The 22,495-nt window shown below is 47.4% G+C and overlaps 1 protein-coding gene across 1 annotated transcript in view; it reads left to right on the forward strand.

The window, feature by feature from the left end:
• Nucleotides 1–22,495, forward strand: part of COL4A1 (collagen type IV alpha 1 chain) — a 155,547-nt gene that overhangs the window by 101,104 nt on the left and 31,948 nt on the right. The window contains exons 19-31 of the mRNA XM_033177282.1: nucleotides 963–1,047; nucleotides 1,628–1,663; nucleotides 3,292–3,456; nucleotides 6,710–6,805; nucleotides 8,943–9,026; nucleotides 9,576–9,646; nucleotides 14,506–14,697; nucleotides 15,275–15,443; nucleotides 18,127–18,219; nucleotides 18,306–18,410; nucleotides 20,002–20,099; nucleotides 21,971–22,121; nucleotides 22,356–22,469. Of these exons, the coding sequence (XP_033033173.1) occupies nucleotides 963–1,047; nucleotides 1,628–1,663; nucleotides 3,292–3,456; nucleotides 6,710–6,805; nucleotides 8,943–9,026; nucleotides 9,576–9,646; nucleotides 14,506–14,697; nucleotides 15,275–15,443; nucleotides 18,127–18,219; nucleotides 18,306–18,410; nucleotides 20,002–20,099; nucleotides 21,971–22,121; nucleotides 22,356–22,469 (1,459 nt within the window). The remainder of the gene's footprint in view (nucleotides 1–962; nucleotides 1,048–1,627; nucleotides 1,664–3,291; nucleotides 3,457–6,709; nucleotides 6,806–8,942; nucleotides 9,027–9,575; nucleotides 9,647–14,505; nucleotides 14,698–15,274; nucleotides 15,444–18,126; nucleotides 18,220–18,305; nucleotides 18,411–20,001; nucleotides 20,100–21,970; nucleotides 22,122–22,355; nucleotides 22,470–22,495) is intronic.

Raw genomic sequence — 22,495 nt, forward strand, 5'->3', positions numbered from 1 at the left:
AATTGATACAAAGGAATTATATTTTAAAGGTAATATGCAAAAGTTGACTTTGCCACTTGTCTTGAATTTCATTAATTGGAATCAGGGTCAGCGAATTTTCTCCTTTTTAATGAGCCAAAAGTGCCTCTTCTTGTCTTGCGACCTTAAGGAAGTGCCTACTTCTGGTCATCAGAAAAAAAAAAAAAGTCAGAAAAACTCTTCCAGTAAGAAAATGTGTGTGTTCCTATTACATACAGCCTAAGGAAGTTTAAGAGTGTTCCTCTCATAATACCCTGTAAAGTAAAACATTCCATCTATGGCTCGTATGTACAATTAGAAATTATAAACCTAAGCCTCAAATGGATGTTACTCCAACTTTACCTCACTGGAGTGGTACAAAAGCTGCTGCCAGGCAAACTATTACAAAAAGAAGCAGAACCGCCTGCCTGGCAGGGTCCTTTGCAGGAATGGCTACGGCATGTTTGTTCCATATGTTTTTGTTGTTGTTGTTATTTGTTTGTTTGAGACAGAGTCTCGCTCTGTCGCCCAAGCTGGAGTGCGGTGGCGCCATCTCGGCTCACTGCAAGCTCCGCCTCCTGGGTTCCCGCCATTCTCCTGCCTCAGCCTCCCGAGTAGCTGGGACTACAGACATGTGCCACCGTGCCCGGCTAGTTTTTGTATTTTTAGTAGAGCCGAGTTTTCAACATATTGGCCAGGCTCGTCTCGAACTCCTGACCTTGTGATCCATCTGCCTCAGCCTCCCAAAGTGCTGGGATTACAGGCATGAGCCACCGCGCCTGACCTATCCCATATGTTTTAGAGGTCTATCCTCTTCCTCCTTGTCTACTACCATTGCTGCTACTTCACTTTCATATTTCTTGAAATAATAACAAATACGTACATTTCTTCACTCATATTGCTTTACTCTATAGGACTAGCCACTCCCATGCCACGGGATGATCACCTTTTCCTTCTTGATTCAGGTTATAGGCACAGGACCTTTGGGAGAAAAAGGAGAGCGGGGCTACCCTGGAACTCCAGGGCCAAGAGGAGAGCCAGGCCCGAAAGGTAGCTTTCTTGCCTTTTTCCCCCCTCCTCCTCCTCCGCCCCTCCTCCTCCTCATTTCTTCCTCCTCCCCTTCCTCCTCCCCTTCCTCCTCCCCTTCCTTCTCTTCCTCCCCCTCCTTTTCTTCCTCCCCCTCCATTCTTCCTCCTCACCTCCATTCTTCCTCCTCCTTCACTTCCTCCTCCCCTCCCTTCCTCCTCCTCCTCCTTCTTCTCCTCTTCCTCCTCCTCCTTCTTCTGTCTCTCTCCCCCTGCTTTCTATTTCTTCCTCTCTTTTTTTCTAGTTTTGACCTGTGTTCATCCATATTTTGGAAGCATCTGCAGCCTTGTAGGACTGTCTGTGACCAGGTCTTCTCCAAGTTCCTGGTTCACTGTCACAGTGGGGTTCAGAAGCCCTTCGCTGTAACTTTGAGAGCAATGCATTTCCAGAGTGGGGGCTCGGGTGGTCTCCCGCTCTGTTTTCTATGTTCCCTTTGGCCATGGGCACTTATCAATGCACCAAGCAAGACTTTCAGCAGAGAAATAAAAAGTATACAAATGGGTGAACTGTTCTGTTTGATCCAACACTCTCTTTCTCTTTTAAGGTTTCCCAGGACTACCAGGCCAACCCGGACCTCCAGGTGAGACTCCTCAGCTGCTTTGTTATAGCATACTTGCACACCTTCTGTGCCGTGTATATTCCGAATATGTAATTTATCGTGAATGTTAGGCATTTGCACACAATCGGTAGCAATCTGATTACATCTTTTCTAGTGTTGAAGCAGAATAGACAAGGGCTCGCAGCCTTTATGCTTTTTGCTTTGTTTTCGACGTTTACATTCTTTTTGTTTTTATCCTCGTTTATTGTTTTCTATGTTTTTCCTTTCCAGCTGGTCTACGTTCTTGCGGAGACCCCTTTTTTCTTTTTTTAGGAACAGACGACACCCCACCCAGCCCGTGCCTGGCTCAGGGCAGGGACCTTGTCCACTCCCACTTTCTCTCTTTTCTGTAAAAACTCGAAATCTACCCTTAAAAGCATCTGTTTTGTCTCTTCTTAACTCTTGGACTCTCGGGAATGTGTGACTTCATGTTTCCTTGCAGAAGCCGTATTTACTGTCTACAGCCTTTTATCTAACCCTTAGTGGTCTCTTAACCCAGACGCTTGATAAAAAGCCATTGAAGTTGCTCTGGCTGGAGGAGTTACCCATGTCCCCCTTCCCAAGTCGCTGTGCTCCTCTCTGTCCAGCCCTGCCCTGGGCTCGCCTGTGGCCTTGACCATTGCCTCCACCCACCCCCAGCTCCCTGACTGTCTTCCTCACTCTGAGGGTCTGAGTTGGCCTCATGCCCAGGTAGTTCCTTCATTTTCCTCTCCACGAGACATGCCACCCCTCCTCCTTCACCACTCAGGAAGGGCACGCAGTATTTGGCGGAAGCCCACAGGGGCCGCCCACCAGGGCCCTTGGCTGCCTTTGAGCACGTTGTGCTTGTGGCAGGCTGGATGTCTCAGACTCTGCACCCCTTCGGTCAGCCCTCTTCCCTCTCCTCTCCATGCTGTTCTTCATTCACGCCAAGTCTTCTTGCGTCCCGTTTGCCTCGACTGTCCTTTTCCTCACCCTCCTCATCACAGCCTGATGCTGGGAGCGGAAGCTGGCGTGTCCCTCGCGGGAGCAGCAGAGCTTTCTCCGTGCAGCCTCCTGCAGCACCACGCTCTCAGCCTCAGCTCTCCCAGGGGCACGTGGTCTTATCCCTTACGGAGTTACAGTGGCTGAACCTGACCTGATGCGTTCACACCTAATGGCTACTTTGACTGCAAACCCTTTTACAGAACCGTCTTCTGTGTCCTTAGTTTTAATTTTCTGCTCTTGCCTCTAGTTTGCCAACCCAGTGACCATCCCTTTGCTTCAGGTCCACTTTAGCTTTGTTGAAGGACATTTCTATGCCCTCATTCGCCAAGTAGAAATGCAGTGCACCCTCTACAGCCTGGTTTTATATGTTGGGAGTACTATTTGCACTGAGGGAAATTCACAGATTTTAATGTCTACATAATGAGTCCCTGTTCCTTGAAGTTAATTTGTAGGAAACATTTGACTGTCAGCATGAAATGGCCAGACGCCTGCCAGCTGAATATGGTTTTACATGTCTAAAGCAGTTCCCTCTTCAGTGATGATCTGGTTGAATTTTTACCTTGAACAGAGTTAGGAGAATGAGTTTGTGCTGTAGATGCTAAGCGGCCTTGAGGTTGTTGATGTGAGCTTCTGTGTGGTTGCAGGCCTCCCTGTACCTGGGCAGGCTGGTGCCCCTGGCTTCCCTGGTGAAAGAGGAGAAAAAGGTGACCGAGGATTTCCGGGTGCATCTCTGCCAGGACCAAGTGGAAGAGACGGGCTCCCGGGTCCTCCTGGTTCCCCCGGGCCCCCTGGGCAGCCTGGCTACACAAGTGAGTTCCCTCAGAGATGGTTTAATGTGGTGTCCAAGCAGATGCCAGGGTGCCGGGCAGACCCCGGCTGGGGGCTGTGACAGTCTCCCACAACCAGAGTGTAATAGAAAGGCGTGGATTCTTCTAATCATTCATATTCCTCTAAGGGAATATTCTACAAAAAGCAATAGTTAAAATTAAAAAATAAAGCTGGTTTAAAGGAATAAAGAACACGTTAACCAGCTCTGAGACTCCTGGCATCTAAAATTAAAAAGCAAACCTGTTGAGTTATGTATTTTTATTGAAAACAGAATGCATTCTTCATCTAGAGATACAAGTGAATACTAGGACATACACACACACACACACACACACACACACACAAACACACCAAAAGCAAGGAAGACAGGATGAGACGGGTAAAGATTATGTTAGTAAAGTCCAGAAAAGCCAGATTTTATTCCAGAAAAGCTGAACGTGTAACATGGAACTCAATTAAGGTGGCCCTGTGGTCCCAACACAATACCAAAGCAAACTCGAAGATCTCCGAGGACTTAAGCCAACCTGTGCAATGGGAGTGTGTTCAGACACCCAGAGCCAGCCTTTGGAACCTGTTCAAAACCAACATGTGCTCTGTGGGGCCCCTGAAACATGACTCCTCTGTGGGGTTGATTGAGAAAGGACTCACAGGCTTCAAGTCCCAGCAAGATTTATTTGCTAGAATTGAAGCACATCTTTATGAAAGGGAGTTCTCATGGATGAGGCCACTGTAGGGGGTTGGGCCAGGGCTAGATGGAGCCATGGATTCCAGCCTGGCCACTTCGATGGGGAATGTGATCTGCACGAATTTGGGTAGAAGAAAGAACAGATCACAAGTGACTTGGGGGAACTTTTCTCCTCTGCTCTTGTGATTGCGTGAAACATGGGAAATGAAGATAAAATATTGCAGTCCTGGAGACACTCAATCCAGAGTCTCCTTTTCTCTGTGTGTCTGAGAGAAGGTTGTGAGCCTGACCAAGGGGCTTTGGGTTCCGGATTCATTCAGCGGGGAAGGGAGTGCCTGGGAGGCAGCAGGCAGGGATCTAGCAGTGGTGACAAGACTCAACAGATCCTGCTGTCCTGGAGCAAGCATTCCATGGGGCAGACAGGGGTTGCCCAAGACAAGGGAATTCTCAGGAATCCTAGAGATGATAAGAAGTCCAGGGATAAACATAAGCAGGAGAGTCAACAGAGAGTTCTGGGCGGGGGTAGGGTGGGGCAGGGGGTTGTGGTTGTAAGCAGAGTGATTTACAAAGACATGAAGGGGGTGAGGGAGCCAATGGTGAGGAAATCTGGGCAAAGGACATTCTTTTGGATATTTGTAATTTTGCAAGTGACGAAATATAAACACATATCATGTAAAAATGTGAACTTCACACTCTTGTTAATTGAATGAGATGTGTTGGCTGAACACATTGTAATATTTACTATTCCACATTTTCTAGGTGGCCTTTTTGGTCCATCTAAATTAAGTAATTCCCAATCACAGAGTATTAAGTAATAATTTAGAAATGAGATTTGTATTAAGATTTATAATGTATGTTAAAGAGGCTACATCTTAAAGCCATTGCTACCTCGGGACCACCACGCAACGCAGCCATTTCTGCATCGAAGTTCCGCCACTGTGTTCTTGTCTCAAGTGGGTATAGCCAGCTCTAAACCATCTGTGGCTGTAGGTACCGCTGCATAAAATGAATTTAAATGGACTTTGGTGAGGATGTACCATTGTTTTTTTTGTTTTGTTTTGTTTTGTTTTGTTTTTTAGTCAGGGATATAAAGGGATTCTGGTTGAGCTGAAGCAGGCAGGAGTTATGTTCTGGAAAAGGAGTGTAACAGTTCCATGTCTCTCCATATTCATGAGCATACATTTCTAGAGTCCAGGAATTTGTACACCCTGGGCTGGCAGGGCTGAGACATGTGGGTTCTTTCAGTAAAGTGATTCAGGGGCTGCTCTTGGAAGCATAAACATGGAGTCCACTTTGTCTAAGACAGATGGTGCCAGTTGCACCAAGGTCGAAGGACCAACGAGGAGCCAGGCAGGACCAGAGTCACCAGGAGCAGGTCCCTAACCGTGGCTGTCGGGGACCAATAGTGACCCCACTCAGGCTTTCTTACCTCCTGTGCTTTGTGAGGAGAAACTCAGGGAAAGACACATAAGCACATAAGCAACAAGCAAAGCAAAAGCACTTCCCCCTTGGTTCCTACATAGCTGAAGCTGACTTGTTCTGCTGAGCTCTAAACCAAGTCATCAAACAAGGTCTGGGCTCCTTTTAGGCATTCCGGTTCTAGCTGGGGTGGGCACGCTGGAAAGTTGACCTTGGTTAATGCATCCAAGCCCGAGGGAGGGCCCCACAGCCCCACTCCACACGCTGGGGCCCTTCTATAGTCGGAGACTTGGGGTGTCCAGGTGACAGCTGGACAGAGACTGACCTGACCATGACTTTGTCATTAGGAGGAGACTCTGTAAGGGGGAGGGCAGGGCCTTCAGCGCTGGTGCATGGATGTTAGGGTTATGCCTAGGCAGAGATGCTGGATACCAAGTTGTTCATGGTGTCTTTTTTGTTCAAAGATCTTGGGGAAGGAAATATAAACTCCATCTCAATGTGTATCCAAATCATAAAACAATGAACAATACTGATATTGTTTACTCGAACCTCGGACAGATGGCATGTGCATTACTGCAATTTATTTTTATGCCTCTTTACATAAATGATGCTCAGAATTGAATGTGAACAATTTGAGGCATTTCCTCACGGGCAGTCTGCCGCTCTAAAATAATGATTAGTTTTGCTGTAAATTGGGTTATAGGAGGGGAAAAAGGAATAAAAATGTTCTAGTCTCAGGTTTGACCTAACAGATGCATGACCCTGGACAAATCACTTAAGTTTCTTGAGCCTCAGTTTCTTCATCTGTAAAATAAGAGCGATGGTCGGCTCTTCGCAAGATGGAATGAAATAGTACACAGGATAGGGCTGATGCACCTGCAGATACTTCAGAATTTGTGAAATAGCAGTGTTGGCAGTGATGGCGTGGGATGGTGAGTGTGTGGTGTGTGCTGATTAGGTTTTGCAAGTGGTTGATAGCTTAAGATTATTTTGAAACAAACTAAAGCTGAATTTCTAACACTTATCAGCCTAAAATATTTTGGTTTTATATTTGAGTTTTATAGGTTGAGTTAGGAGAGGGTAAAAACACCTAGCTATGATCCTCTATAACTCTGAAAACTCAATTTCAGATGGAATTGTGGAATGTCAGCCCGGACCTCCAGGTGACCAGGGTCCTCCTGGAATTCCAGGGCAGCCAGGATTGATAGGCGAAATTGGAGAGAAAGGTAAGATACTTTGATTTTTTTAAAAATGGTGGTTGTGTCTGTGCATATGATTTTTTCCCACATACTTACTGGCTTTGGAGGCAAGTGAGGGTGGGCAGAGTCAGGGCGTAGGTTCCTTTTATTGGGAACCCCCTTCAAAATCTATTCCTAGAATCAGCATCTTCTGGAACTTAGTTGATGATCTGGGAGGGAAAGGTGGAGACAGCCCTGAAGGTCAGAGTTTTGCCCTTTCTCCTTTCTAAGGACCATGGAGTCAGTCTTGCTACGGTGGGCATGGTCAGCAGATAAAACTCAGACTGATTTGTTCTGCAATCTTTCCATTCAGTGTTTGAGAAGAGACTTCTGTTATCAAAGAATGCTCTTCCCTCCTTCAGGCCAAGTCAAAAATCTGCACATGGAATGCTCACCAATTCTTCCAGTGGTGTTTGCATCGTCATTGTGAGCAAATCTGCCATTGATGCATTAACCAGCGTCACTCTGGCCTCTCAGTTCCATCTTTAATCTTTCCAAGTGTTTGCCTTACCACCTGCACAGGACACTTATTTAATCTCTTCAGCCATCCTGGACACAGAGGTGGATTATCACTGCATCAACAGTCCTGTCTTAGAGGGGAATAAGCAATGGATATTCTGGTATTTGTATGCCTGTTAGTAACCTGAGAGTAGGACAAATAGGCTGTCCCCCAAATCAGCCCCACTGTGTACCATCTCTGCCTGTGGATTGTAAACACGTTTTAGTCTTCAAACATGTAAAACAGAAACGATGTGTGGAGAAGTTTCAGCCAGTGTCTTAGAATTCTGACAACCACGTACGCTGCAGGACCTGAAATGGAAGTGATCTTGGGCGTCCTCACAGGGGTGCCACTGATCTAAGTCAGTGTGCAGTTTGGGTTTTAATGAGGGTCTCCACTCTAGTTACCAGGCGCTCAGTACTTTGTGAGTTGGGCTGTTCCATCTTATGGCAGATCCAACGTCCAGAGGTTCTTCACACTTCAATCTTAGCTGTCTATTCCCCAGATCCTAGGAGAAGCATCTTTCTTCTCGGGTCTTCGCATTCCTCTTTCGACTCCATTGTCTGCTGGGAATGCACCTCGTCTCCCCACTCACCTGAAGCCTTGCGAACAGACACACCCACGAATGCCCTGGTGCCCAGAACTTAGCTGGGTTCTCAGCTGTGTTGCCCTATGCCCCTTCCACTGATGGGCTCCTGGTCTGCCTCCTAAAAGAGCTCGAAATGAAACTGTGTGCCTGCTCCCACACTTCAGGGGCATAGCCTACCTGCACTGGCCTTGTTCTACTTCTGACTGAGGGGCGTCCCAGGGTGGAGTGGTCAATAGCAGTGCCCACATGGGGCTGCCAGCCAGGGCAGGGATGGGAAGAATATGGCCACACCACCGCAAGGTCCCTGGCATGGACTTCTTTATGAGCACTTTTTTCTCTGTATTATGCCTGATTTGTGCCTAGAAACCAGACATTTTAATATTTAAGACACATGACTATCTAAGACACTGTAAGATCTCTGAGCTTGGTTTGAAAATCAAGACTTAAGATGTTAAATTTCCAGAGACAAGCATCTCCTCCCCTCTTTCGGGGCTGCAGTCTCTCTCCTCTTCTGTCCTGGATCACACATGTGTTCCTGCTTTTGTGGCTTCTTATTCCCAAGTCCACCAACCAGTGAAGTCCACGAACTGGACTAAGCACTCAACCAAAGAGAAAGGGGACTAAGGCCTCAATCAAAGAGAAAGGGGATACGTAGTTTTCACATTACAGACAAAATTACAAAAGTCAAGTCTTTTCAGGCCGATAGGCACAGTTGAATTTCTGGATCACTTTTTACTGAGGCAGCCCCTGTCTTCTCCCTGGGAAAAGGACTTGGGTCTTTAAGCAGTGCATCTGTGGTTACACGTGACGCCTGCTGGGGGCAGTGGGCCCGTTCACTGACAGACAGAGACGCGCATCTGACTGCAGTTTCCACCCATTAGCAGAGAGCCATCTGGAGGAGCTGTTCGGTCACTGAGCAAACCTAAGTTTGAATGTAATATGTTAGTGGCAGCCTTGCCTTTTTCTGTTCTCTCAGTGCACGGCAGAGACTTCTGGTCACATGTTACATGTAAGCACCTTTGTGTGTTCTTTTTTAGGTCAAAAAGGAGAGAGTTGCCTCATCTGTGATACAACTGGATATCGGGGCCCTCCCGGGCCACAGGGACCCCCAGGAGAAATAGGTAAGACCCACATGTGAAAAGGACCAGGTCAGAGTTTGCTCTGGTGTGTTGGCGTCTTTCCTGTGAAAGGGATTTCCCTCCATGAAAGGCCTTATTTTCTGCAGCCAGTCCTAGAGCATAATCAGAAGCATGCTGGGCCCCACTTCTAGAGTTTGTTCCCATTGCTGGGAATGATCAAGATGGCCTCATAAAGATTTCCTAATAAAAGGCAGCAGCATGATCGTTCCCTCCGTGCCACACGTTCTGTTATCTCACAAGCAGCAAACGGAATTTACGTTTTCCTTTAAGTGGTCCCTGGGTGGGCACCACTTAAAGGGCAGGAGAGCAGAGGAGGGGTGCTGGAAGCATTCCTGCTTCTGGGTGTACATGTGCGTTGGGCCACATGTTCCCTTTCTAAGTCCATCTTGGGCATTTTAGTGATTACTCTCTTTGGATTATCCAAGCAATCATCCACTTCCTACACAGATTTTATGCTGAGTCTTAAGAAAGGTTTTAAGAAGTGTCTCATGGATGCTGTGTTACTGTCTTTTTCCCTGTCTCTAATGAAAGGTTTCCCAGGACAGCCAGGGGCCAAGGGCGACAGAGGTTTGCCTGGCAGAGATGGTGTTGCAGGAGTGCCTGTAAGTAAACCTGTCTGAGTTCATGTACATATCAGAAGTTACCACCAAGCACATCAACAGAGTTGTGTCATTTTGCATTTGCAAGCATAGCTTCTGCCTGGTGTGGGAGCTGGTAAGTGTTGCTGTGTCGAGCGCGCTGGAGGGACTCCATGTGGCCTTTGTCTCAGGGGGATGAGTAAGACTGTTACCTACAGCACCCAAACTGCAGCCACCTTTCTTCTCACCTGGTCAGTGTCTCTTTGGCTACTGCCGACCTGTGTTCAGGGGTGGCTGAATGGGAGTGCGTCCTTCCCGCAGGGTCTCTGGGATGTCCTGAAACAAATGGTGCCACAGGAGCCACCCCCGCGTAGCCACAGTGCAGAGCCGAAGTGCTGTCTTTCTGTGTTACCGGTGCTGGTAACATCACATCAGATCATCTAAAAGCTTCTTAGTCAGTAGGTTCAGCATCAGTAGTTTCTATGGAAAGATCAAGAAAAGCAGATCTGTTTCCCTCTGGGGATTTGAAATATGTTTTTATTCTTCTTCTTACCGTTGAAAATTTCTGTTACAACATCTATTGTGTGGTTGCTTTTTCAAATCCATAAATGAAATATCTGGATCACATTGACACGAAACCTTTCAATGGGACAAAATACCAGCTTCTTCGCTTTTCTAGTTTGTTTTAAAAGAATCCATTAAATAGAAGAGCATAATAATCATCTTGAATTTTGAAGGACATTATTTTCTTGCATATAATCACTTCTGTTTCTGAAGCTTTTAAATGTCAAGGCATTGTTCCTCTCATACTTTCTTTGTCCTTCTGAGCTTTGCAAGCATGGACTGGTTTCCACAATTCCTTTCATTCCTTTTTTTCTTTTTGTAAGATATTGAAAGTCAGATTTCAGAATTACTCATTTCTGATGTAGCTCTTCAAACTTTTTAATTTTTAAAGATATTGCTGGAAGCTTCTACAAAAGAAAACCAGGCAAAAGCCAGTTGAAATAGCAATGACCCAGCTGGAATTCAGCAATCGTTTTCTGCTTTTGAAGTTAGATCTTGGGCTTTTGCTCTGCAGAACTTCCCTGGTGCCTGGGGAGCTGAGTTAGAAGTTGCAATTGTTTAAAATATATCTAAATAAATTAGAAGTTCAAATAACTGGGTAGCCCTGACTGTAGTGGGGATCAAAGACCGAAGAACTCTGAAGGAAGCAAAAAGGACGTTTTTAACCTCTATCCACTGCCTCATCTGCTGGGTTTTCCTGGTAGACTTCCTGCCTCCACTCCGGCTGAAACGCAGTCCAGACAAGCCTAATAAAGATGGAGAAAGAGGAAAGAGGTGAGGAAGAAGGAATATTGAGGAGGATCATAAGATAGAAGAAAAGAAAGGAAACATACAACCCAAATTCCACTCCTTATGCCTTCATCAGGGGCTCCTTTCTTTCCGTACATGGAAAAAGTCTCTAAAAATAGATTTATGGGTAAATGATTCAATTGAGAAGTTAGTAATTTTCATTTTATTGAAAGATGTATTTGAAGCTCTGTGATTTAACTGGCTCAGAAGTGTGGTTCTCTTATTTTGAATTTGGCTAGAAGCTAAAAGAGATATCCACAAACCAGCACACACGAGAGTAGATTAAAATTTAAAAGTGGTGAAATGCTCTGAGCTTTCGTTTGACTTAGATAGCATTTCTGTGACATTTCCTTTTGAAAGGCAAGTGTTTGATTTTTGGGAAAGAATAATGGATCATGAAAGGCCAACTCCCTGAGCGGGTTGATGATGCCCAGGTTGATCTGAGCAGGTTTCATGGTTCCTGGTCCCTGAGAGGATGAATCGAAACTAACACTCCCTGCCTTTTCCCACAGTGGCACCACTTTTTAGAGGCAGACAGCATAGGTGTCAGATTTTCTCCAATTAATGCAGCCAGTGCTAAATTTTCCAGGCAATATTTGATTCCTCAGCATTTATTTTCAAGGAGATGGATCAAAAGACCTTTGAACTACTTAGAATCAAGAAGTTCTGTAGCAAAGAAACCACATGAGATGTCCTAGGGTCACCAATGTCACTGTTTTAAAAACCCAGATTTCTCCCATAAATAGAATGATGGCAGGCAAGGTCATCATTGTTAAAATAAAAAATTATATTTTCTCCCCCTAAGATCACAGTATTGGGGAGCTTTATATTTTTAGGCTGTGAATAATCACTATAAAATAATATTATGATGTTTCCAGGTTGAGAAAAATGTATATTGGTTATAATTTCTTGCACTGGTATTTTTTAATTGATGAATATTGCCAGTTCAGTGTATACTTCCTCCAGTATCTCTTTTCTTCTGGATGCCAAGGATACAAAGACAGGAAACCTTGGTCCTACCTTCAGAGCCCTAAAATACTAGTGGAGAGACAGCTCTGCAAATAGACTGTCCTAATGAAGCAAAGTGATTTACAGAATGAGGACCATACAATAGACCAGAAGGCAGCCCGCGCCCACAAGAAAGGCTGCATAGAGGAGGCTAATTTTAGCTGGGATTGAAGATGCATTGGAGCTAATATTAACTCAGAGAAACAGTTTAGAAATCCCACAACACCTTTCAAGTAAATAACAAATTTTCCATGACTCTCTGCTACAATTTCTGGCAGGTGTCTCATAGAATAATTTGTTGCCTTTCCTGGGACACAGAGCAAATAGACTGGGTGTGTTCCACCTTTCCTGAGTAGATCCAAGTAAAGTGTCCCAGGTCATAAGGGACATTAGAACACAGGGCCGGCTCAGACCACCAGTAGCCGTCCATGAGAAGCTTCTGCCATGAGTGTGCTGTGTCAGCACCATCTGATCTGGCAGCTGCTGGCCAGTGGTGGCTGTTGAGTCTTTGAAATGCAGTCACTGCTAGGTACGGTGGCTCACGCCTGTCATCTCAGCACTTTGGGAGGCCGAGGCAGGCGGATCACCTGAGGTCGGGAGTTCGAGACCAGCCTGACCAACATAGAGAAATCCTGTCTCTACTAAAAATACAAAATTAGCTGGGTGTGGTGATGCATGCCTGTAATCCCAGCTCGGAAGGCTGAGGCAGGAGAATCTCTTGAACCTGAGAGGCGGAAGTTGCGGTGAGCCAAGATGGGCACCATTGCACTCCAGCCTGGGCAACAAGAGCAAAAATCCATCTCAACGAAGCAAAACAAAACAAAAAACGAAAACAAATGCAGTCACTGGGATGGAGGAACTGCATTTTTTGTGTTATTTAATTTAACTTTCCAAGTCATATTGAACAGCACAGAGAGTTGCCGCATACTCTCTCTGTACTTTTGGAAGCCTGCTTGACAGGATTGGGCCAGGAGTCAGTGCATCGTGGTTGGCATGGAAGATGGAAACAGGAGGAAGAGCGGCTTCTCCCGTTCCTTAGCCTGTAATGTTTTAGCTCTTAGGAAGCAATTCAGGCAGGAAAGCAAGTCAGCCTCATTTAGGTTAGTCCCATATTTGCAGTTTGTTTGACTTTGAGCAGGACACAGAAGTCCTTTGAGCCTCACCTCTCCCGCTGTGTAATGGGCAGATTTTACTAACCCATACCTAACTCTCCTTAGCACTCCAGGGGCACAGGCATAAGATACAAGTTTTGCAGTTGGATATGCATAAATGTGGATCCCAGTTCCAGCACTTTCTGGCTGGGTAGTCTTGGATCTATCACCTCACTTCTTTGAGTATCAGCTTCTTTTCTGCTACGTCCTGGTTTCCATGCTTTCCTTGCAGAGCTGCAATAAGGGTCAGAGATGCTATAGAAGTGGTCGTAATGCCTAGCAGGCTGGTAAGCAGTGCTCGCCGTATGTTCATTCTAAAGATTGGGCAAATGTTGGTCTGTCCTTGGTCAACCAACTCCCTCCTTTGAGAAGCACATAGTATATGCACACACAGAAGCATATGCATGTGAGTGATTCATATATATCTAAGGAAGTTTATGAAAAAGAATTCACATTAAGTGAATTGTGCCAGAGTTAAAATTCTGCCAAGTCAACAGGGAGTTTGAAGATGCCTTTCTCAGGCCTAAGTGAATAAGTAAATGGGACAATTATTGGAAACCTTTTCTGTTTTTGTATGTGTGTGTGTGTGAAATCCAAGTCTCAGGATGCTGGAGGAGAAACCATTGGTGGGTATGGGTGTTCTTTGCAGATGTAACTTTCCAGGAACAGAGCAATGTTCTAGTGTGAGTCTCTTGGGAAGGTCAGTTTGACTCTGCTGACTCGACATAACTGATCATCAAACTGGCCCAGCGCCCACTCCGAGTTTCCTCTCTCACTGGTGCCCTGGAAGTCCTTATCTCTTCTAGAATTCTGGGCATGAGCATAAAAGGAAACTTGTTCAGTATTCACAGAAGTATCCAGCACTGGCCAGGAGGTGCTGACGGGTGGCTCACTGGGCCCAGAAGCTGGAGAAAATGCTTCTGCGTGCCGGTGGGACTGAGGCAGAGCTGAGGACAGCGATTGTGCTTTGAGTGTGTCCATGACTGAAGCTGCACAATGAACCACACATCAGTCAGCACCTCCTGACAGGTGCTGCGTGTTCCTGTGAATGTTAAGCCGTTGTTAGGGAAAGAAAGCTCCCTGAGGAGAGCTGGGTGCCCCAAGCCACACTGTAACTCCCTCGGCCCCATCCAGGTCCCTGTCTGAAATACCTCATTAAGATAAGTGTTTTTCTTAAAAACACAAGAAGTGCGGCAGACCAGGGCTTTGCCACAGAGCTCCTGGCTTGCATCTGGAAAATGAACGATGAGGTGTGAATGCATGACCATTTTCAAGATGGCGGCTTCTTGATTCTGTGTTGCCTGTGTTACAGTCACACTGGTGTGCTTCGTGGATGGGTCTTCTGTGGATCACAAGGCTTTATTCTTGCAGGGGCCTCAAGGCACACCAGGGCTGATAGGCCAGCCGGGAGCCAAAGGGGAGCCTGGTGAGGTTTATTTCGACCTGCGGCTCAAAGGTGACAAAGGAGACCCAGGCTTTCCAGGACAGCCCGGCATACCAGGGAGGGCGGGTTCTCCTGGAAGAGATGGCCGTCCGGGTCTTCCTGGCCCCAAGGGCTCGCCGGTATGTTTATCTCCAGACTTTGAATGTGCGTTTTACAATGTGGATCTGCAAAGAATCAAGAAATGAGTAATTTGAATCCTATCTCTGTATTTCTATCTCCTTGATGATGGCACAGATGAACTTGTTTCATGGTTCATGGAACAACTTAAGTCTATAAACCTAGGCATTGCCAGTTATTATTGACACATAATTAGATGATAACAGATCAGTGTCTTCTGATGCATTTGGGAGAACTGAACAGATGTGTTTGTGTATCTTTTTGCTTTGGATGGGAGGTGAAATCTGAAGTTAATAGTATTCATGTCATTGTTTTCAAAATATTCCAGGTATCAACATCTCGTTCTCTAAAGTATCTCCCTAAGTAGATGAAGGAGGGATAATGCTCATCTAAGGGAGAAGAATGCTGGTTTCACTTATTAACTACAAGGTGGCCTTCCTGGGAGGGTAGATGAAGTAAATAAATAGTGTGAACTAGTTAGCTCTAGTACTTATTGACCACAGATGTCAGAAGAATGTGATAAGGACAGGGTGTTGGTTTGTCTCTGATAACAGTGTCTTTCTCCTCTTCTCACATCAGGGTTCTGTAGGATTGAAAGGAGAGCGTGGTCCCCCTGGAGGAGTTGGATTCCCAGGCAGTCGTGGTGACACCGGCCCCCCTGGGCCTCCAGGATATGGTCCTACTGGTCCCATTGGTGACAAAGGACAAGCAGGCTTTCCTGGAGGCCCTGGGTCCCCAGGCCTGCCAGGTGAGGCCTGAGAAACTCCTGGTGCAGCATGAAGTTGTAAACGGAGGCTGGCGCAGGCACCTCGGGTGCCCACAGAGTCCCGGGGCTCGCATAGGCTGGGGCGCACACTTGGCTTTGATTCTTCCAGGAGTTGGGGCGGGACCTGGGCAAGCCTTTAGCCTTTTGAGCCTTCCTTTCCTCATGTATGTGATGGGCCAGGTAATATGCAGGTTCTCCCTAAAAAGAACTTGGGTTTACAGTCCTCATAAGTAAGTATACAGCACGCACCAGCTAAAATCAGCCTTTACGTAGAAGTCACACTGAGGTCAAGTCATTTTCCTCTCCTTACCCATTGGACTTTTCCCGATGAGCAGCCCATTTTGGCTTCTGTGTAGCCCGAGTGGTGTGATCTCCACCTCTTCACAGTAGGCAGACGCCTGTGAACGGATTTACAGAGGCCCCACAGCACAATGGCGATTTCATTCCATGGTGGTTTTAGTTGTCTGCTGTTTTCTCAGTGGATCACACATGAAGCTCTATGCTGAGCATTGACAAGACGTGGTCCAAACCACAGATGTGGTCCCTGCCCTCTGGCACAGCCTGTTCAGAGGGTTTCCAGGGAACCCGTAGCAGGGATGAGTGTGGACCCCCTCGTCATTCTCCTCTCCCATGACTTGCTTATTTTCAGGGCCAGTGGGAGGTGGGTGTGGCGCCGGGCCTTGCACACAGCAGGTGCTAATAGTTTATTAGCTGACTGCGATTCCCAGTACACATGGAGCACTCCTCGTGCTCCCATAATGAGAGTACAATCCCATAATGAGACGAGGAGAGGCCAGGAATGCCTTGTGTGTAGATGAGGGAAGTAAATGCACGTTGCTAGGAAACATTCAGAAAGTTGTAAAAGTGAGTGAAAGGACTTAAAGTGATTAAAAACATGTAACTAGTAAACCTTAAAAAACATAGTTATTTATAAAGTAGCTGGTGCCAGGCGTGGTGGCTCACGCCTGTAATCCTAGCACTTTGGGAGGCCAAGGTGGGCAGATCACCTGAGATCAGGAGTTCAAGACCAGCCTGGCCAACATGGTGAAACCCTGGCATCTGTAATCGCAGCTACTTGGGAGGCTGAGGCAGGAGAATTGCTAGAATCCAGGAGGCAGAGGTTGCAGTGAGCGACCATTGCAGCATCGCACCATTGTACTCCAGCCTGGATGACAGAGCAAGACACTGTCTCAAAAGCAAACAAACAAACAACACACACACACACAGTCCAGTTCCTAAGCATTCCAGCATGGGAAATGTCAGCCAGCATTTGATGGAAGCCCAGGTGTAGTGTGCTAACATAACTGTTGCTCTTACCCTTCTGCCTGCTGTGTAATCAGTGAGTCCTTAGCATCAAGTTCTGATGCCGTTGATGGCTGTTCTTTGTTTAGAAGGGTCCCAGAAATGTCTCTTTTATGATTCCGTTAGAGGTAGGGTGATACCGGGTTTGATGGAGGAGGACTTTGGTGAACCAGGCATAGGGACTTCTGATCACTTTCCCTTGGGTCTCTTGATTCCACAATCAACAAATCAAGTGCCGTCTTTGTGCTTGTGACATCTGCAGATTTTCGGAGCTGTCGAAGGGAATTAGCCTTTCTTTTGGCTTGAAACTACCATCAGAGAAACCAGCTGGAGTACTCGCAAATATACACTAGCAGATGGGGAAGAAGGCTTCTGGGGAGGGGGGACAGGGCTGTTGATCCTCTGCCCACAGCTGTAGGGATCCTTGGCCATCCGGACTCAATTAGCTTCGAGATCAGAAAACAGACGTCTTTGATCTGCCAGAGCTGTGTTTAACTGTGGTGATCCTAAAAGCCTGGCGCCCAGGGGTGTGTGTCACCGACAGCAGGTATTTCCTAGGGTCAGTCAGTTGGCGTTTCCCACAGTCTATAGCTAAAGAATGTGCTGGCTGTTCTGGGGAGGCCCCACACAGCTTGAATCCTTACAAGTTGTACGAAGACTCGTGCATGTGTTCTTGGAGGGGAACCTTTCGTCCTTTCTTAACAGCAAAACCCTGACACTCCAGTGGCTCTCTAGGTATGAGTGCCCAGGGGACTGGGGCTGTGCTTCCTGGCTTGGGAGGAAGGATGGTTTTGCCTGTGCTGCTCAAGTGAGCGCAGAGCTCTCCAGCTGCACCATTACGGATGATGAATCACTTGTAATCACCCACAGATCATGTTGTTTGGATAATTTACCACCAAATGAACGTAATTTAGGTCAACCTCGAAGCAACTTAGATTTTGGTATATTGAGAGAGAACAGCAAAAGTATTTTGACCTTTTGAGACCGAGTCACTAAGAAATCACCCAAGGTCATCTCACATGTTGTTGTGATAGATTTTTCAGCTTCTTGTGACTCTTAATGGTGGACTCTTAAGGGATTCTTATGTCTAACAAACGTCTTGGTCATTTTGGACATGCGTTTTGGGGAGAAGCGTAGCTCTCTGTGAAAGATCCTAGAAGCACCGGGGGAAGAAGTGGAGAATGCAGACAGAGGCTCTGCTCTTCGTGCGGGAAGAAGTGGAGGACAGACAGAGGCTGTGTTCTCTGGGCACTCGTGGTGCTGGGTGGAATGTGGTACGCAGCCCACCCACTGCGTGTCCTCGCTCTGTTCCACGTGGTCCCCATTCCTTCATCTTTTGTCTTTGCTTTTTTTTTTTTTCTAGGTCCAAAGGGTGAACCAGGAAAAGTTGTTCCTTTACCAGGCCCCCCTGGAGCAGAAGGACTGCCGGGGTCCCCAGGCTTCCCAGGTCCCCAAGGTACAGTTGGAATTCCAGCTCACCGGGACACCACAAGAGTTTCCTCACGTTTTTCTCACGCTGACCGTTGGTCTTTCTCACCACAGGAGACCGAGGCTTTCCTGGAACCCCAGGAAGGCCAGGCCTGCCAGGAGAGAAGGGTGCTGTGGGCCAGCCGGGAATTGGATTTCCAGGGCCCCCTGGCCCCAAAGGTAACCCTGCCAGACAGATGCGAGCCTTTGGTCTGCCTGTGACTTCCGTGAGAAAAGAGGAGGTAGTAGACGTAAAAACCCCACAGAAGCTGGTGAGCGCTGTTCAGGGAGGCTTTCTGAAGAGCCCAAGCGGTGCTGAGCACAGCGATTTCAGGCGCTTCTATGCAACAGCTGCCTTGTAGTGTAGGGTTTGGTTGGGAAGATGGGATGCCAAGGCTGTGCAAGCTGCATGGATACTGCCACCAACGGCGCCTGCTGAAACGCACCTTCCAGGTGTTTGCTTTTATCTGTGAGGAAGACTTGCAGTCCACCTGCACACAGCCAGGGTGGGTTGGGAGTTGGGGGAGTACCCAAGGGGAGGTGCAGGGAGTTATAGGGAGGGGGCTTTGCTCCAAGGGGAGGAGTCCTGTGGGTATTAGAGCTGTCACTTCCTGCTGAACACTGGAAGGAGGTAAGGAGGGAATTTCTTTTTTCCCTGCTTTTCACATTTCTTAGCTCTACTTGTCCTTCAGGTAGACTCTGATCAACACACTTGTCATCACATCCTTCTGTTCAGGACTGGGGAGAAGGTGCTGTGAGCACAAAAGGGATGTATTGTATAAGGAAGTTTGTCTTTGTACAACACACCATGCAGTCAAACTTAGGTTGAAATCTCCTCCAGGCTCCTAGGCTTCCTACTCAGCAGCTCCAGGCTCCATTCACCCTTATTGCTGTAGGCTGCTAGCTTGGAGAAAGGAGACGACAGCCCCTTGCCTCTGACAGCCATGCAATGCCCACCTACACCATGGCTGCTTCCCTCAGGCTGGGCGGGCAGCAGAGCGTCCGTGTTCAGGGCAGCCAGGCGCTGAGGCCTCGCCACACTCACGACTCCCTCACATTCCCCCATTGCCTCACGCAGTGCCTCCTTCACTAGAGGCCATGTGACATGGAGTTGCTTGGCTCTGTGGCAGAAAGGAGGACAGCCACTCGAGGTCACACCCTATCTGTGCAGCAGCCCTACAGGGGGTGTGATTCGGGCCTGTGCCATTGCAGACTTACAAATTGCTGGACATCAGAGACCTCAGCGTTGCATACAAAGGGTCTGAACCAGTGGCTGACCAGCTTCACGGCCCATCGGAGCTCCCAGGGCGGGGCACAAACAGTGGGCAGGTGTCCTTCAGTGACAGATCCTGTGGGATCTTGAAAAGTGGGCCTGCCTTATAGGCCCCAGGGGTCTGCATTTCTGATGAGATGATGGTGCCCCTGCCTCCCTAACCACACCTTGAGTAGATGAGTGAAAGTGCCCTTCTCATGGGCAGGTACGAAGGGGTTTATTTTGTTTGGGGAGAGTAGGATGGGAAAGAAAAGTTTGAAGAGAACAGAAGAAAAGGAAAGGAGAGAGAAAGAGGAGAGCAGAGGTGCTGGAAGAGGTGACAACGCACCCGACCGCCTCTGCCGGGCGGTCTCCCCTGGCCTCTTCCAGCACCTCCGAAGGCCTCCACTGTTGACCTTCTCAGATCAAGTGGGCATATTTGGGCAAGACTAAAAGTGAAGAAAGTGGGGAACAGCGTTGAATTGGAATGTTTTTTTTTTTTTTAACTCTTCAAAACAGGTGTTGACGGCTTACCTGGAGACGTGGGGCCTCCAGGGACTCCAGGTCGCCCGGGATTTAATGGCTTACCTGGGAACCCAGGTGTGCAGGGCCAGAAGGTGGGTGCCAAGCATTCCCTCGATGGCCCTTCTCCCCCATCCTTGTTATTAGTTGGACAGAAAAAACGCAGGTTATGGATTTCCTCCCAGGACATGTTGGGCCAGCAGGTTTTTGTTTTTGATGAAATAGCATAGAATAGATGGTATCAGAGAACATAGCACGTGGAAGTGAGTATTTTCAGGGGAAACATTTGTTTTGATTTTATGAAACATTCGTTTCAATTTTATGAAATTGTATGACAGACATGTTCTTGCCTGTGTAAGCCAGAACTCAGGGTAAAATATGTTTCTTCCTGTGGGAAGTAGATGAACGCTGTTTGAAAGCCACTGTCCTGAAAGAAAGCATAGTCACCCAGGACCGTTTCTCAGCCTCAGCACCACTGGCATTCTGGGTTCAATAGTTCTTTTCTGTGGCGCCTACCCTGTACCTTTGTAGTGCTTTTGGCAGGAGCAGCCCTCCCTCCACCCATGCGTCACCAAAAGAGCACCCCTTTCCACCCAGTCACAACTGAAAATACCTCCAGGCATTGGCAAATGTCACTAGGGCGACCAGGTTGCCCAGCTTGAGAACTATTGGTACAGGGTGAAGTCAGGATTCTCCTTGCCCTCAAATATTCTGCTACCAACTTGCCTATACTTGAAATTCTGCTCAGCAAATGTGAGTGACTACCAATTAGATCCTTTCCTGTCCTGATTGTGAGGAACCGATGTGACACTGCTGGAAGGCATTGGTACCAAACGGGAGAAAGGGCCAACAGCCATTGATAAACGTCGCCAGTGACGGACCCAGGTGGGGCCTGCTCCCTGTCCATCAGGAGAGGGCAGGTGGGCACCACAGGGGCCGCACCTCTGGCATCCCAGGGCGGGTTTCTTCCCTAGAAATACCTGACAGCAGGGTGCCCTCCTCTGGTGGCCAAGGCTGAAGAGAAACCTTTGGACCTTTGTTTTTGTACAACCCGCCACCAGCTTCCCCTGATAACCTACGTTGCATTTGAACATTTAGTCAACCACAGCAGCATGCGGATCATCTTAAACTTAGCGCAAGACTCAGGAGTTAGTACACGCCTAATGGAATGGGAATGAAAGATTTAATTTATGATTTAAGATACCGTGCTTCTTCAACAATCCCCTTGGTGGAGTTCATTCCATTTCGAAAATTTCCTTCTGGGACGTGTAGAGAAGTTACCACTGCCCACTAATGTCCAAATCCTCCCTCTCTGGAAATGTCATTTGCAGACAGGGGACACCAGTGAAGCACTGTGATGTCATGGCCACCTGCTTGCTTCAGAGCCTTCCATCTGTGCCTGATCCAGGCTGTTTCCAAGGCACCCTCACCCTTTATTTTAATCATCTGTATCTATCAAAGCCCAGTGAGTCATGCCATAGTTTAAAATGCTTAATTTACCGTGAAACTTCCATTAATCCAAAAAAACTAAATAACTGGTGTCCATGCTCGCCCTGGAACCTTGCCATCTCTTAGGAAGAACTCCACTAACTACTCACAAATCATATTTGGCATTTTACTGGTTACTTAGGGTCAGTGCTTTGTCACAGGCACCAGGCTGCAGAGTTGAGGGGACAAGCTCAGGTCAGAAGACTTGAGAAGAATGTCATTTATCCATGGGGAGCCTTGCTTTTCGTCCTTTGTGAAGTGAAAACAATATAAGTTACTCACCTACAGGGCTTGTGGTGAGATGGGAAAGATGTGATAGGTATGAGGAAGCTTTGCAAACGCTTGAAAAGGGTTGAACAGATAATATTCTTACTAAATGCATTGGCAGTATCTATTAAGTCTTCGCTTATGCTATTGGGTTGATAAAAATATTGACTTTGCAAATCAATTTGTTCCTCTGTGCTTTGGGGATTTTCAGGGAGAGCCTGGAGTTGGTCTGCCGGGACTCAAAGGTTTGCCAGGTCTTCCCGGCATTGCTGGCACACCCGGGGAGAAGGGGAGCATTGGGGTACCAGGCATTCCTGGAGAACACGGAGCGATCGGACCCCCTGGGCTTCAGGGGATCAGAGGTAACTTCTTGCAGATCATCCTGGACGATTTCAAGGACGGGATGTGCTTACTTTTGCATTCCCAGAGCCCCTACTGCGTATATTTGATATGCATGTGTTGAACGAATGATGCGAATCCTGGAGGCCTAGAGCTCCTGGCTTTCTGTTGCTGGGGCCATTTGTGTGCGTGGGTCTCCTATGCCAGGAAGCATGCCACTGCTCCTGCACAGCTTATTCTCAGTTTTTCTTCTCCAGGTGAACCGGGGCCTCCTGGATTGCCAGGCTCCGTGGGGTCTCCAGGAGTTCCAGGAATTGGCCCCCCTGGAGCTAGGGGCCCCCCTGGAGGACAGGGACCACCGGGGTTGTCGGGTGAGTGACATGCTTCTAGAATTATC

Source organism: Trachypithecus francoisi, unplaced genomic scaffold (genome assembly GCF_009764315.1).
Source record: "Trachypithecus francoisi isolate TF-2019V2 unplaced genomic scaffold, Tfra_2.0 Lachesis_group18, whole genome shotgun sequence".
NCBI lineage: Eukaryota > Metazoa > Chordata > Mammalia > Primates > Cercopithecidae > Trachypithecus > Trachypithecus francoisi.